This window comes from Solenopsis invicta, chromosome 2 (assembly GCF_016802725.1).
Source record: "Solenopsis invicta isolate M01_SB chromosome 2, UNIL_Sinv_3.0, whole genome shotgun sequence".
Lineage (NCBI taxonomy): Eukaryota > Metazoa > Arthropoda > Insecta > Hymenoptera > Formicidae > Solenopsis > Solenopsis invicta.
In genome coordinates this window covers 25,325,078-25,342,187 of record NC_052665.1, presented here as the reverse complement: position 1 = coordinate 25,342,187, position 17,110 = coordinate 25,325,078, and the positions used below count along the sequence as shown (strand labels likewise).

General features: G+C 32.8%; 1 protein-coding gene across 3 annotated transcripts in view; it reads left to right on the top strand.

Annotated features, from left to right (window-relative positions):
• LOC105194559 (protein mahjong) overlaps nt 1–17,110 on the top strand; it is a 126,243-nt gene that overhangs the window by 20,016 nt on the left and 89,117 nt on the right. For all 3 annotated transcript variants that reach the window (XM_039446282.1, XM_039446283.1, XM_039446284.1), the window contains exon 3: nt 8,982–10,316. In XM_039446282.1, coding sequence (XP_039302216.1) covers nt 8,982–10,316 — 1,335 coding nt within the window. The remainder of the gene's footprint in view (nt 1–8,981; nt 10,317–17,110) is intronic.

The window sequence follows — 17,110 nt, the reverse complement described above, 5'->3', positions numbered from 1 at the left end:
CTTTTTTGTCCAGTTATTTACGTGTCTCGCTCCTTGCGCAGTAGCCACGTGCACTGGGCTCGTAACCTGTAGTAAATATAAGGCGCCAGGAACAGGATGCGATACGCTAAGATAAATAAGACACGAATTCTGCAAAACTCTTTATTCAATTTACTAGGATCACTTCTCTTAACTCGATCACGCTTGAGGCTCTCGCAGAATACACACAGCAGATCGCACACCCACACACGCCCTCATGAGACACAGACATGAGAGGCGCTCGGCACACGAGCCACCGCAGCTGCCATCTCTAGAGGCGGGGGCGCATCGCTCGTTCAAAGCCCGGCTTTCGCAATAAATTATTAATAAATAATTATTTAATTATTTCTTAGGTAATACTGAAGGAGACGGTCTTCCTCACCGATTTTGATGAAATTAGGCTCATTCGATGCGTTTTCACATGAAACTAATGAATCTGGCAGAAAAAAGTGTCGCTCGGCCACACGAACCGAGATATCAATCGTCAAAGTTAGCGATTGTACAGGTTAGAATATCAGTCATCTCGGCGTAATGTAACGAACTGAGCATGCGCTGTGATAGAAATATGCACGAAATTTGAAATGCTTATTAATAATTATATCACTGCCACATTTACTACACTTGCTTGTATTTGCTAAAACATTATGTTGGATTAAAAAAGTTATTAGTTTTTGTGCAATGTAGATTTTTTTTATTAAGGCAAGAAAACAATTTATTTTATAAAATTAATTAATTTAATTAATAGACACATTCCACTTACAGATATCTTGAAACGAGGTCTACATATGTATTGCTCCCTCCACATGAGTTTGCGACTTTCCATACGAAGGGAGGTCCACCCCATTCCCACCCCCACCCATCCCACCCCCCGCGCGCGGGGGGTGGGATGGGTGGGGGTGGGAATGGGGTGGACCTCCCTTCGTATGGAAAGTCGCAAACTCATGTGGAGGGAGCAATACATATGTAGACCTCGTTTCAAGATATCTGTAAGTGGAATGTGTCTATTAATTAAATTAATTAATTTTATAAAATAAATTGTTTTCATGCCTTAATAAAAAAAATCTATATTGCACAAAAACTAATAACTTTTTTAATCCAACACAATGTCTACTTTTTATTGAACATTTGTATAATATATTTTATAATTAACAGGGAGGTAGGAATAAAATATACAATGATGTAATTATTAATAAAGAAACGTTTCAAATTTCGTGCAAATTTCTATCACAGCGCATGCTCAGTTCTTTACATTACGCCGAGATGACTGATATTCTAACCTGTACAATCGCTAACTTTAATGATTGATATCTCGATTCTCGTGGCAGAGCGACACTTTTTTTTGCCAGATTTGTTAGTTTCATGTAAAAACGCGTCGAATAAGCCTAATTTCATCAAAATTGGTGAGGAAGACCGTCTCCTTCAGTATTACCATTTCTTATTTCTAGTACTTAGCATACGCAGCTTTGAGATTGCGAAAATAAAAATAGATAAATATTAATAAAAATTATAATAAGTATACTCCGCAGTGCGTTTACGCGTAAAATGTAAAATAATCTGTCTACATTATTTGTGTATACAAAAAGCAAATAATACATAAACAATACGTAAATATAATAATTTGGACGCAAACTTGAGATGTATGATAATACTGTGCTACTTTGTATAATATTTGTATTATAATTTTTATACAACAAAAAGTATTAGTAGGAGAGTTTGGGGAGTTGTAAGCCGGGTTTTGTTTTTGAATGATAACTATCACAAAAATTGGTATTTTACGCACCTGAAAGGTTGGATTCTCTAGTACACTTCAAAAGGCAACTACTGGCTTAAGAAGTTTACTGAAAGGCATAACGGTTGTAAAATTTTGATATGCTTGAAAAAAAAGTATTTTTTGAATTTTCAAAAATTTTGAGGAGTTGTGAGCCACGACTTAAAATGGAAGATAATGACATATTTTGGTGATTATTCTCTATTTAAGTTGTAGAAAAAAGAAAATTAAGATAATTCTGATAAAAAAATAAAGTTCGTATAATCTGATTAGTCCGATTTGCAGTGAACACAGGTATAATAGCCGATTTTTTAATTGGCATATTTCAAGTGCACAGCTCGATCGCATTCATTGCAATGTATGGAATTGTTTTTGTTCAATTTCTTTGGCATTTTTTTTGGCACCTTTGCAGATGATGCAGAATTCTTCTGAAACAAAATTGCCCAATTTTTTATTTGAAGTGGTTGAAGGATCTACGTTTGCCTCATTTAGTTTTGAAATGTAGCGAGTCAATTTGCACCTATCGATGTTATATACTCGACCAACGGACCGCACCGCTTTCTTCTCAATCGTCACCTGTTTGATGGCAGCCACTATGGCATTAATATCGATCGCTAGCTTACTAGATTCACTTGTATACTTATGACGCGGCATGATGACTATATCTACAATTAAAACACGAAAAAATCATAGAAACTACTAAATTTACTATAAAATTGCACGAAACATCTAAATTATTCAGGAATATTGCGAAATACACATGAAAGATGCCAACTTAAGTTGAAAAAAATGGCAAAAATGTAGTGGCTCACAATTCCCCAAATGCTACATTATCAAAATGGTCGCATAGTATAATAATTAACACATGGAATGTTCATGCAAAATTTCTGTTGTGCATCAAAACGATAATTCACCAGTAATAATTTTGTAATATATTTATTTTTGCAATCAGCTTGAAAAAATAAGTAACATTACAAATACAAATGATCGATAAAATTTTTGAAGAAAATTAAAAATCAAAATCTGGAGAGACACTTATAAGGAGTAGGCAAGAACTGTAAAATGCCAAATAAGATGAATCATAGCTCATTCGAAAGGGGGGAATAAGTATATTAAAAGTGTAAAAGGGATAGCGTGAATGGGCCTTACTTTTTAAGAAAATTGCAATTAAAGTTAAACATTTGGACATTTGTATGTTAAGTACTGGAATCTTGAACCACTATTCAATAGAGCGTTGTGGCTGAGAAGGTTAAGTGCTAGAGTTACATTTTTCCCTCTGTGGCGGACCGGGTTCGAATTTCCACAGCTTTAAATATTTTTTATTTTTTTTTAAACACTTTTGCTATTATATTTTATAATTGCATTATCTTTAGTATTTTTTAACTTAATTAATAATAATGTACTTACATATACTAATAAAATTGAGCAACTTTTTAGTAATAAAAAATTAATAAAAATATTTAATAAATTATTTATTAGAAAAAAATTATTTATAAAAATTAATAATTAGGCCTTCTCAGCCACGACGCTCTATTGGATAGTGGTTCAAGATTTCAGTTTTGTAATTAACGTTTTGTATTTAACGTACAAACGTCCAAATGTTAAACTTTAATTGCAATTTTCTTAAAAAGTAACTCCTAAGGCGCTGTAAACGATTCCGAAATACCTACCGACGTGTCTGGACCACCACCGGGCACAACACTTACATAAACGGTCGAATATCTTTCTACTGTAAATTTTGTTTTTATCACAATCTTAAAAGTATTTGATGCAAGGCTATATATTAGGAGTATAAATAAGTTTCCGCCGTTTTTTATCAAAAATTGGGCATTTATTGTGAAAGAACGGTACCTAATGTTTTATTCGAAGTATTGTCCATCGCTAGCCACTACTTTTTCCCGTCTTTCTGGCAGCATACGGATACCGCGTCGGAAGAATGCTTCATCTTTTGAATTGCTATCCACAAATCGACCCAATTTTTTGTATCTTTATATGATGTGAAGTGTTGCTCAGACAGGCCATGCGCCATCGATCGAAACAGGTAGTAATCAGAAGGAGCAATGTCTGGTGAATACGGCGGGTGGGGTAAAACTTCCTAATTGAGTGTTTCCAGGTAGGTTTTGACCGGCGCCGCAACATGTGGGCGAGCATTATCATGCAAAAGAATAATCGTGTCTGGAGTAGTAGTGGGCACGTTTTTCCTCGAGTACTCGGCTCAATCTCATTAATTGTGTTCGGTAGAGAGCCCCAGTAATGGTTTCATTCGGTTTGAGCAACTCATAATACACGACACCAAGCTGATTCCACCAAATACACAACATGAGCTTTTTTCCATGAATGTTCGGCTTGGCTGTCGATGTTGAAGCATGGCTAGGTGGTCCCCATGCTTTCTTCTTCTTTGGGTTATCGTAGTGGATCCATTTTTCATCACCAGTGACTATACGATGCCAAAAACCCTTTCGTTTATGCCTGGCAAGCAGCATTTCACATGTGAAAAATCGGCGTTCAACGTTTCTCGGCTTCAGTTCATATGGAACCTTGTTTCCTTGTTTTTGAATCATTCCCAATGATTTTAAGCGATGTGAAATTGCTGGTTGAGTCACTCCTAATGTAAGTGCAAATGCTTCTTGCGTTTGGCACAAATCTTCATCTAATAATGTTTCCAATTCCGCGTCTTCGTACACTTTCAGCCTTCCGCTACGTTCTTTGTCTTCGACGTCAAATTTACCGTTCTTAAACTTGTGAAACCACTCACGGCAACTTCTCTTACTTAAGGCAGCCTCACCATATGCTTCTACAAGCAATCGATGCGCCTCGGCTGCAGATTTCTTCAAATTAAAGAAGTAAATCAAAAGCTCCCGCAAATGACGCTTGTTCGGCTCAAAACTCGACATTTTCGCACGAAAAAAGATATATGATGCTGATACAAAATTGCTAATATTTTAAGGTTATGTTGTTGCCAGATGTCCAACCTTACGATATAACGTTTTACAACAATTTCAACCATAACATACTAGTGGCGCCATTTTTTGTGAAACGGCGGAAACTTATTTATACTCTTAATACAATATTTCTTTTTGTGATATTTATTTTATTTAACTTATACAACAATAATTAAGGTACAACAATAATAAGATGTGTGCAACACAATTAAAATCGAGAAATGATTGACAGTTGTAGCAAGATCTTAGTGTTTTTTGTGATTTTATATTATATTTTTTAATTTTTTGAATTATGCGCTAGTACTTTTGGTCTTGAAATGCAGCTCTTAAATTGAACCGCAGAGGTAATATCAATATTAAATTGATAATTAATTTAATAATACTGATGCTCATAAACATCTTTATGTATTCTTTTTGTATATTTATTTTTTGTCATTTTTGAGTAGGGATAAAGGGGATTATTTTCCTCTTAGGCTCTTAAATTTTTATATAGTTAAATTATTTGTATTTTGGTTGTGCTTAGTAATTCTACAGATATTGATGTTCAGTAATAAACCACATTAAAACAAATGTTATAACGGCATATATATTTTAAAAAGGTATTTCTTAAATAGTTAATCTTAAGAGTTTTTTTGGAAAAATACAATAAATGTTGAGTGATTACAATATAAATGATTACAAACAAAAGTTAAGAACTTCTAATTAATATGTTCAAAATCAGAGTAAAATTAACAACATAGTAAACTCTACTGTTAAGTTATTAAAACCATGAAATAAGATTAAGGAGACAAAAGTGCATAGGCGGGGGAGAAAAAAGTTGGTCACAAAAAATGTTTTGTGGACCATAACGTCGCCATCTTGGATACTGATTTTATCCTTGTTCACCAAATGTTACATAAAGATAAAACGATACACGCTGGCATATTATCTTTTAACATTTGGTCTAAGATGGCGACGTTATGGTTCACGGAACATTTTCCGTGATCATTTTTAATCTCTGCAGTTTTGTCTCCTTAATCTTACTTCATGATTAAAACTAAAGTTTCAAATAAATTAAATTTTACAAATACAACAAAATAAACAAATTACAATGTTTGAAATTAACTAATCAATTTATCTGCTAATGTAACTAAAAATGTAAAAAATGGAATTTAAATATTAGCATTGAAGCAGTTCTCGAAGTTTGTTGGCATTATTTGATGATAGTAATTTGGCGATTAACATTCCTATTGATAGACCATGTTTGATATCTTTTTTTATAATTATGCACTATTGTTACCGAAAAAAAACAAATTAATGAAATGTTTTTTTATACACAATAATAAAGACACAACATGGAACTATCAACGGGTTACGTTTGAATATGTTCTAAGCTTAAAACATGAACAGGTTTATACAAATCTGTTATATCAGCGATGCTAGCGAGTTTTTTTTTATTTTTTTTATTTTTTGTCCCTTTTAATAAGTAGTCACTTTTAGTCCTTTTTTTTCAAATTTGGTTTGATTTTTCCCTTTTTTTTTTACTATTTATAAGCTGAAATTTCGATAATATTCAACAGCAGTACAAAGCTGCTGCTGAACATCTATTGTTAAAATCTATTTTAAAATTTGAAACAGCTAAACATTTTCAGTTTCTTCAACCTTATAAATTGAAGAAACCTGTAACTAATTCTAGTATCGTAAAAATCAATCGAGTCCTTCCACTAGGAATTTTTGAGGCTTATCTTTTAGATGAGTGGCTTATGCTTCAGCTTGAAGATGTCCTAGCCCTTGTTGAACATGAGCGAACAGATCATTAGTAGGAAAAAATTTTTGATATAAAAAACTTGATGGGAGAACCGAAATTTCCATTAGTAACGAAAATTGTGAAAGCCAGTTTGAGTCTCGTACATGGCAGTGCTGATGTAGATAAACGTTTTAGTAATTCTGGTAACCATAGAAGAAAGATCTTTAATGTCAATAAAGACACTCAACGCCAGAATGATAATTTAAGGATGGAAAGATATAATAACAAATCCGATCGAATTCTTATCACGAAACAACTTACAATGAGACGTAGCACACAGTAGGTACAAAGCCTATTTAGAAGAACAAAAAAAAAAAAAATGAAAGTGAAGAAAAGCAGAAAGAGAAAGAAAAGAAAATGTAGGAACAGTTTATAAAGGACCAGATAAAAAGGAGAAATGACATTTCTGTACTTGAGGCTCACAAGTATAAAAAAGCGAACACAAGTACAAAAAAATGATAACAATGTAAAAGCTAGGGAAACACATTAACTTTTTTAAATGGAACACTCTATTTTTGATTCCATAATCTAATAGCTGGTATCAAGACCTTTCGAAAACCTTACAAGAAAGTTTATTTTTCTTGAGTACTTTCCGAGTTGTGAGGCTTGAAAGCTGCAGTGTACTGTAACTTTCAAGCGTCATAACTCAGAAAGTACTTAACAAAAATTAGATTTCCAAAACCCTACATGAAAGTTTATTTATTTTTGTTAAGTACTTTCCAAGTTATGACGCTTGAAAGTTACAGTACATTGCAGCTTTCAAGCCTTACAACTCGGAAAGTACTCAACGAAAATAAACTTTCTTGTAAGGTTTTGGAAAACTTTTGACACCAGTTATTAGATTTTAGAATCAAAAATAATATGTTCCATTAAAAAAAAAAAAGATGTGACCTTGACCTGAGCTTGGCTACGCAACCCAAGGTTAAACTGATAGGATCAGTAAATAGATATTTTTAAACCATATAACTTTTGTTTGAAACATTTCTGTAAAACATATATTCCGAGATATTTAGATGTCCCGACTTTTTTGGGACACCCTGTATAATAAGAGTTATTTTATTTTGTTTTTTTGAGATGAAATATGACACTAAAGATAAATTGTATTCTAGAATGTGTGCTAGATTTTTGCATAAAATGCATATTAGATTGTATCTATTTTTGAGTAATTTTAAGCAAAAACTTCTTTTGTACTAAATGTATTAAAAAAATGAATTTTGAATGAATGATATAAAAAAAAATTTTGTATGAAGATTTTTCTTTTTGTAGAAATAAATACGTATTTAAATTGTTTTTAATTTTGTTTGTGTATTGAATTTATTCAAAATACTAATTAAACGATACTACCATATATTTTATTTATCGTCACTTTTTGTCACTTATTTTTAATGAAAAAGTTAACTTTTTCCTCTTTTTTTTCCTTTGGACATCTCTAGCATTCTTGTATTAGTTACATTGAAAAAAAATTTTATTTTGTTAATCAGAATATTGATAAAAACCAAATTATTAATACATATAGAACAAGAATGTCTTCTACGCTGCTTTGGAAAGCGTTCTAACTCATAGTCGATTATTACGAGAAATATTCACAGCCTCAATGGTCGAGTTGGCTAAGACACCCGTACCGGAAATTCGGGAGGTCCCAGGTTTGAACCCTGGCTGAGGTGATATTTTTCGCAATAATTTCTTTACAGTTTTTTTAGGGGGGAAAAGGGTTAATATTTAATAATCGGTGATATTACTTAATCTTGTTTAATTGTGTTGTGAAAATTAATTCGGCGCGCAATTTATTGAACTTGAGGAGAGTATATAAAATTACACAGACAATACAAGCACGAATGCCTAGCTACGACGTAGAAGGCATTCTTGTTCTATTTGTATTGATACAGCAACGGTCAAAATATCTTTCTCTATTACCCCAAATTATTATTTTTTATTACATAGATTGAACGTAAGAAAAAGCATTTACCACAACAAAATGTAAATTGCTTAATAGTTTGATTTAAAAATACGTATAAGAGACGAAATGTTTAGTACGAAGGCACCAAAACACAAAACGCTTCCTAGGTTAATTTAATAATTATAAGTACAACAGTTATCACTTGATGATTAGCTGTTTTGCTATATTAAAAATTATAATTTGCAATTGCAAAGGGGACAGTTTATTTTTAATTTGTAATATTTTATGTTGAACAAAACTCTCTTTTTCTCTCTCTCTCTCTCTCGCGCGCGCGCGCGCGTTTTCTCTCTCTCTTTCTCTCTTTGCTGAAAATAAAGCAGAAAATGTTGCTATGTGATAAAATCGTATTAATTATTTGTTTAATAACATTTTCGTCAACTGTACTTTTTTCAAATTTTATACTTTAAAATAATGTATTTTAATTTATGCTTCTAACACTTTTAAATATTGTATTTTAATAGTAAAATATGTTAATAATAGATTTTAATAATACAATACGTTTGTTTCCAGTTAATAAACGATTATCTGAGAGATACATATTGGACTCGAACAGGAATAACCGGGAAAGACGTTAGAAAGCTGAACATTGCTGCCTGTCGTCTGATGCTAGACATACTCCCAGGACTAGAAACTTCAGCAGTATTTCAGCCAGATATGGAAGGTCTTATCCACAGATTATTTTCCTGGGCGGAGAAAAGCATTGAACCGTTACAGAGCTATTCAACTGGTCTTCTAGCTGCTGCTATGGAAGTGCAGGACATTGCTACAGGATTTCGAGATCAAAACGCTAAAATGGTACCGTTGATGTTGCAACGATTACATAAATTGCAACAGAAAGCGCATGAGGACCGTCAACAGAAAACGCATGAGGATCATCAGAAGAATGCTAGGCCATTTGCCCATTTTGGGCAGGACCGAAACAGTATCACCGATTGCAACGACAAAGACATTTGCGAGAAACGTAAAATGCGACACAAATGGCAGAAAAATGGAATTATGAAAAATCAAGATTTACCTTCTTCCGATTCCGAGAATGATTTCAACGATATGCCAGCCGTAAAGAAGAGAAAAAGTAACTCTGGTTGTGAATCGCCTGTGAAAAACAGCGAATTATATCCCGAGATCATGTCACCGCCTCAGTCAATCCCTAAAACCACTAGTAATTCCATTAACTCGCAGATGATACCATCTAAGCAGAGTGGTTTGCAGTCCACGAGATTCAGGCAGTTTGGCCTGTCTCAAGGTTCCAATACGCATTCAATGCTTTTGGAGGGAAATTCAAATTCCTCTTGGGCCGAAATGGAATCATATGTCATCGGTAACATTCAGATGTACCCGCCCACTCTTGCAACTCGGCAGATGCTGATTTTACGATACCTAACACCGATGGGCGAGTATCAGGAATTTCTCGGCCACGTGTTCGAGCACAATGCCCTGGACTTAATACTGAAATACATAAACGTGCGTGAAACTAAGGATAGCCGTCTCGCTTTTGAGGCTCTTAAGTATCTCGCGTCCCTGCTATGTCACAAGAAATTCTCTATTGAATTCCTAAACGTCGGCGGCTTGCAAAAATTGCTGGATGTTCCGAGACCGAGCGTTGCGGCAACAGGTGTATCTATATGTCTCTATTATCTTGCGTACTGCGAGGACGCTATGGAACGAGTGTGTTTGCTACCGAAACACATAATATCCGACCTTGTGACTTACGCGCTGTGGTTATTAGAACGCAGTCATGATTCCGGACGATGTCATGCGACTATGTTTTTTGGCTTTTCTTTCCCATTTAAAGTTATATTGGAGGAGTTCGACGCACAGGATGGTCTGAGAAAATTGTTTAATGTGGTAAGAAAGTATTAGTTAATATTTATTAGACTTATTTTTTCAAAGAGACATTCTAGTTTAACCCGGCGAGAGTGGCGAGGTATGACATACCCCATCTGTTGTTTTCATTGGTATATTTTTTTTATTTTTTATTGCGACATTTTAACAATTTTGAGTGGTTGGAGCTAAGGTAGTGTGGGAGGGGATAGTGGCGTGATCGCAGTATTGCCTTAGCCGTCGCTCACGATACACGCGTGTAAACGTCAATGGGGGGTTTCTTGCAAAGATTGTACTAATTTTGATTACAGTTCCTAAGATGTTTCTAAATGATAATAAGATTTTATATGTTTAGTTTGTCTAAAATTTCATGTTTTTAATTCTAGAGTTTTTTTAGTTTAAGTAAAAGCTTATTAATCTTAGTAGGTTTTTGTAGTTAAAAACTCCATTGCTATCTCAAGTAATTGTATTAAAATACAATTAATAGTATTTTTTTTTGTAGTGAAGTTGTCTTATATTATCCCCTTTTATAATATATTGCAGTTATTTGACGTGATTTTGGTGTAAATAAAATTTTACAGACACTTGTGTTGGAGTATATTACACCCCGCCACATACTCAAAGTAATTTTTTTGCACTACACTCTCGCCGGGCTAAAGGATTATTTTAAAGACTACGAATTTTTTTATTATGAACTGAAAACTTTTTGGGTACTGACGTTTAGATACGGATTTACTACTCTAATTTTATAAAAATTTAATTTTTAATCATTAATATAAGATATTTATAAATATGTGATTTAAAAAAGTCCGTTTATACTGTCTCAGGGGTTGCATTCTGTGCACTGAGAGAAAAATTACTAAATTTAAATAAACATAGTAGATAGAGATATTTTGACCGTTGTTGTATCAATACAAATTGAACAAGAATGCCTTCTTACTTTAAAAGTTACGCTGTTTTAGAAAGCGTTCTAACTCATAGTCGATTATTGCGAGAAATAGCATCACAGCCTCAGTGGTCGAGTTGGCTAAGACACCCGTACCGGAGATTCGGGAGGTCTCAGGTTTGAACCCTGGCTGAAGTGATATTTTTTGTAATAATTTCTTTACAGTTTTTTCAGGGGGAAAAAGGGTTAATATTTAATAATACGTGATATTACTTATAAGGGGAGGACCAGGTGAGAGACCCTGGGATTTTGATCCCAATTTTTTTAGTTATTCTGGAGACGAAAAAAAAGTTTACGTCTTCCGGCGTTTCATCGAATAGGTCTTAGTTTCGAAATAATAAATTTGTGAAAATTGGCCATACCGCGGCGCGCCATATGAGCCTTCCCGGTAACTGTTCTTGCAACCAGTGCAGTCAGCTCCGTGCGTTAGGTGCTTGCTTCACAATCGTAAGATTCGGGTTCGCTCCCAGATGTGTGCAATATTTTTTCTTTTTTTTTTTTAATAAATGTATTTATTTATCTTGATGATATTAATATAATATGCAAATTTCTAAAATAGAAAATTTAATTTAATATCATTTTCTAAACTTCAATTTAAATTTAATTTGAAGGGAATTTGAATTCAAGTAATAATATTTGAAATAATAAATAGGTAATAATAATAATAATAATATATAAGTTATTTGAAATGGATAACATATAAAGGCAACGTATCTAAATTTTTAAATTGTTTAAATTTAACACTGGTAAAAGAAGCGGATATAAAATGGTAAATAAACGAGAGGTTTTTAATCCCCTTGCAGGTATGTAGTTGGTTATAAAGCCGAAATTTTTTCACGTTTTGTCCTTGCTGCGCAATAACTTCTGCGCAATAACTTCTGCGCAACTCGACGCTTGCATGTAACTGCACCTTCAGGTAGCGCTTTTAAAAAGTTATGGTTATAGTTAGGTTATTATTCTTCTTTTACAATTAATTATTTTAAAAAATTAAATTTTAAAATACTGTTAATATTATTTCCAATTAAATCTTAAATTAAACAATTTGAAAATTTAGATACGTTGCCTTTATATGTTATCCATTTCAAATAACTTATATATTATTATTATTATTACCTATTTATTATTTCCAATATTATTACTTGAATCCAAATTCCCTGCAAATTAAATTTAAATTAAAGTTTAGAAAATGATATTAAATTAAATTTTCTATTTTAGAAATTTGCATACTATATAAATATCATCAAGATAAATACATTTATTTAAAAAAAAAGAAAGAAAAAAAATATTGCACACATCCGGGAGCGAACCCGGATCTTACGATTGTGAAGCAAGCACCTAACGCACGGAGCCGACTGCACTGGTTGCGAGAACAATTACCGGGAAGGCTCTTATGGCGCGCCGCGTATGGCCAATTTTGACAAATTTATTATTTCAAAAATAAGGCCTATTCGATGAAACGCCGCACAGTGGGCAAAAAGGCTCATTTTTTGGACAAAAATCGACCGACAGTGCAATTCTTAACCGATTTCAAAAAATTTTTTTTTAAATTACTCGTAATGAAATGCTCTATTACGTGGACCTGCGCCTTTTTTGAAACAAAGCTTTAATTAAAAATGGCGGATCAAAAATGATGACGAAAGTGCTGAAATGATATTGAACGTGATACCTCACCTACAATATTGGATATATTTACGCCAAATAAGGTATATATAGCTTTTTTGACACGCTAAATATGAATTTAGTAATTAAAAAAATTCTAAAGTAAACGTGACATTGAATATAGAAATCAAAAATATTGAAATTAGACAATATTTAGTAGATTTACAGAAAAGTTCGTAAACATTAGATACATTATTATTATTAAATGTTTTTCACAGTTTGTAATATTGTTAAAAGACTAGAGAATATTATATTGCTAATTAGCAGAATTTTGTTATATTGCTTCGTTATAATTGTTTATGAATGACAAAGCAATGCCTAAGCCCTTTTACCGCGTCAAGGTATCTGCCATTAAAAGGGTGTTTGGTTTTTTGGGGGGGTTTTGGTTTTTTTGTTTTTTTTTGTTAAAAATTTTTTTGTATAAAATTTTTTTTGCTGTTTTTGTTTTTTTTGTTATTCCTATATCCTAAGCATTATATTACGCGTTATTTATACACGCACACGTATACGCACGCGCATTCCTAAAACAGCGCTGTGATCGGCAGCGGCCAAGCTGCAGAAATTGACGATCGCTATACGTAGCGAGCCACATGCTTGCTGTTGCGTATAGAAGACTATCGCGTTCATAACGACATATGTATGGATTAGAATATATGTGTTGATTGTATTAGACCAGCAAAGTCACTTTCGTGTTAATACTTTGTACGTAATAACGCTTTCGTTTTGATTAAGTAAAATCATAATTCTAAAAACATACAAAAAAGATGGATTTTGTAATAAAGTATAAAACGTTATGCAAATATATGTGGACTTATTCAGATGAAAATAAAAATAACATGGATATAATTTTAAATAATTTAAGAAGTGAGCACAATTTGGATGAAAACCAACTTATGCAAATAAAAATAAATTTACGAGACAATTTTTTTCCTTTATACAATAAGAAATGGAATACCGTTAGTCGTAAAAAGAAACGTTTTGAACAAAAGTATGTAACATTCTTAAACAAGGAGTTTATAGTGAGATTCAATATTGCTTCAAATAAATCAGTTGAAAATATAGCACAATCTTCACAAAATCTTTCATTACAAGTTCCTGCACCAAATGAAAAAATGAAAAATGTAAATAAAAAAGGTCGTCCATCCATATCTTATAACGAAAGTTCCGAAAGAACAAAAAAAAGACGTATTAAAAATATAATTTCAAACCACGGTGCTGAGGAAATTTTGGGAGCTGCTAAATGTTTACAAAACCAATCTCATGATGACTCGGATACGGAAGAAGGAACTTTAAATATTGAAAATATTAATAATATCTTAGCTATGTATGTAGACTTAGACTTAACAAAAGTTAAGTATAACAAGCTGCGGACATACAATAAGATGCTACATGGTAGTAAATTATATCCTCCGTACACTGCTATTAAGAGCGCTAAAGAGAACTGCTACCCAAAAGATTTAAATGTTAATGATTTTGGTGCAAGTGTAAATATCGAATCATTATTAAACCATACCACAGAAAGAATTCTTTTAACATTAAGTAAAGAAAAGCTCTACGAATTACGCGATAAAACGTTGGTTTTGTATGGTAAATGGGGTATGGATGGCGCATCCGGACAACAAACAACTAGGCAGAAATGGATACCAGAAATCGTTACTTCAGAGAAAGATCAATCAACTGATATTGATGATGATGACGATAAAATAGTAAAAGATATTTTCTGTGATAACGCTGTATTTTTAATATCATTTGTCCCGCTTCAGTTGGTGGCTGAAAATAGTATTGTGTGGAAGAATAAAAGACCATCGTCTGTTAATTATTGCCGCCCAATAAAATTTCAATTTGTAAAAGAAAATAATAACATTGTACTTAATGAATACAAATTTTATTCAGATGCCTTGAAGAAACTGGAATCTTCATTTATCACAGTAGAAAATATAGCATTTAATATATCGTTCAACATCAAATGTACAATGATTGATGGCAAAATCTGTAACATTTTAACTGGTCAAAAATCCTCGAATTGTTGCAACATTTGTGGAGTAAGTCCAAAAAATATTAATAATATAAAATACATTGAAAGTCTTCCATGTACTACAGATAATTATAAATTTGGTCTTTCTACATTGCATTGCTGGATCCGATTCATGGAGTACTTGTTACATATTAGTTACAATTTAGATTTCAAATTAGGCTACGCAAAGAAAGATAATAAAATTTTGAAAGCCGAAAGAAAAAAAAGGATCCAAAATAAATTAAAATCGAAATTGTCATTAACCGTTGACATTGTAAAGCAAGGCTCAGGGACAACAAACACTGGAAATGTTGCCCGTTCTTTTTTTGCACACGCTGAAAGTGTAGCAGAAATTACAGGACTGCACATACATGTGATAAAACGATTGGGGAACATTTTGCAGATATTAGCATGTGGCAAAGATATAAATTTTGAGAAATTTGGTCAATACTGTCTGGATACCGCAAAACTGTGTCTCGATTTATATCCTTGGTACGCTATGCCACCATCAGTACATAAGGTTTTACTACATGGTAGTAACATAATAAAACATTTAGATTTGCCAATTGGTTGCTTGTCGGAAGAAGCGCAAGAGGCAAGTAATAAAATTTTTAGAAAAGCTCGAGCTCACAACAGCAGGATGAAATCGAGGAAATGCACTAACGAGGATATAATGCACTATCTTTTGATTTCATCTGATCCTCTAATCAGTAATATTAGAATTGAGCAAGAGAAAACACCAAAAGAATTTTCACCTGAAATAAAAGATCTCTTAATTGAGTCTTAGACTGAGGACATAGACTTTTTGTTTTAGGAATGCGCGTGCGTATACGTGTGCGTGTATAAATAACGCGTAATATAATGCTTAGGATATAGGAATAACAAAAAAAACAAAAACAGCAAAAAAAATTTTATACAAAAAAATTTTTAACAAAAAAAAACAAAAAAACCAAAAACCCCCCAAAAAACCAAACACCCTTTTAATGGCAGATACCTTGACGCGGTAAAAGGGCTTAGGCATTGCTTTGTCATTCACAAACAATTATAACGAAGCAATATAACAAAATTCTGCTAATTAGCAATATAATATTCTCTAGTCTTTTAACAATATAATATTACAAACTGTGAAAAACATTTAATAATAATAATGTATCTAATGTTTACGAACTTTTCTGTAAATCTACTAAATATTGTCTAATTTCAATATTTTTGATTTCTATATTCAATGTCACGTTTACTTTAGAATTTTTTTAATTACTAAATTCATATTTAGCGTGTCAAAAAAGCTATATATACCTTATTTGGCGTAAATATATCCAATATTGTAGGTGAGGTATCACGTTCAATATCATTTCAGCACTTTCGTCATCATTTTTGATCCGCCATTTTTAATTAAAGCTTTGTTTCAAAAAAGGCGCAGGTCCACGTAATAGAGCATTTCATTACGAGTAATTTAAAAAAAAATTTTTTGAAATCGGTTAAGAATTGCACTGTCGGTCGATTTTTGTCCAAAAAATGAGCCTTTTTGCCCACTGTGCGCCGGGAGACGTAAACTTTTTTTTTGTTTCAAGAATAACTAAAAAAATTGGGATTAAAATCCCAGGGTCTCTCATCTGGTCCTCCCCTTGTTAATCTTGTTCAATTTAGAATTGTATTATGACTGAAAATTAATTTGGCGCACAGTTTATTGAACTTGAGGAAAGTATATAAAATTACACAAAACAATACAAGCACGAAGACCTAGCTGCGACCGTAAAAGGCATTCTTGTTCAACTTGTATTGATACAGCAACGGTCAAAATATCTCTCTATTACTTTAAAGTCACGCTGCCCGTGAAAGCGTTCTAACTCATAGTCGATTAGTACGAGAAATATCACAGCCTCAGTGGTCGAGTTGGCTAAGACACCCGTACCAGAGATTTGGGAGGTCCCAGGTTTGAACCCTGGTTGAAGTGATACTTTTGTAATAATTTTTTTACGGTTTTTTTTAGGGGAAAAAAGGGTTAGGTCACGTAATATTTAATAATACGTGATATTACTTAATTTTGTTCAATTGTGTTGTGAAAATTAATTTGGCGCGCAGTTTATTGAACTTGAGGAAAGTATCTAAAGTACTTGAGCCGAATAAGACCCAGTACTAAATAAGGCCCACTTTTAAATTTACCATTTAAAAACCCGTTTTATGTTTAAAATATATGCT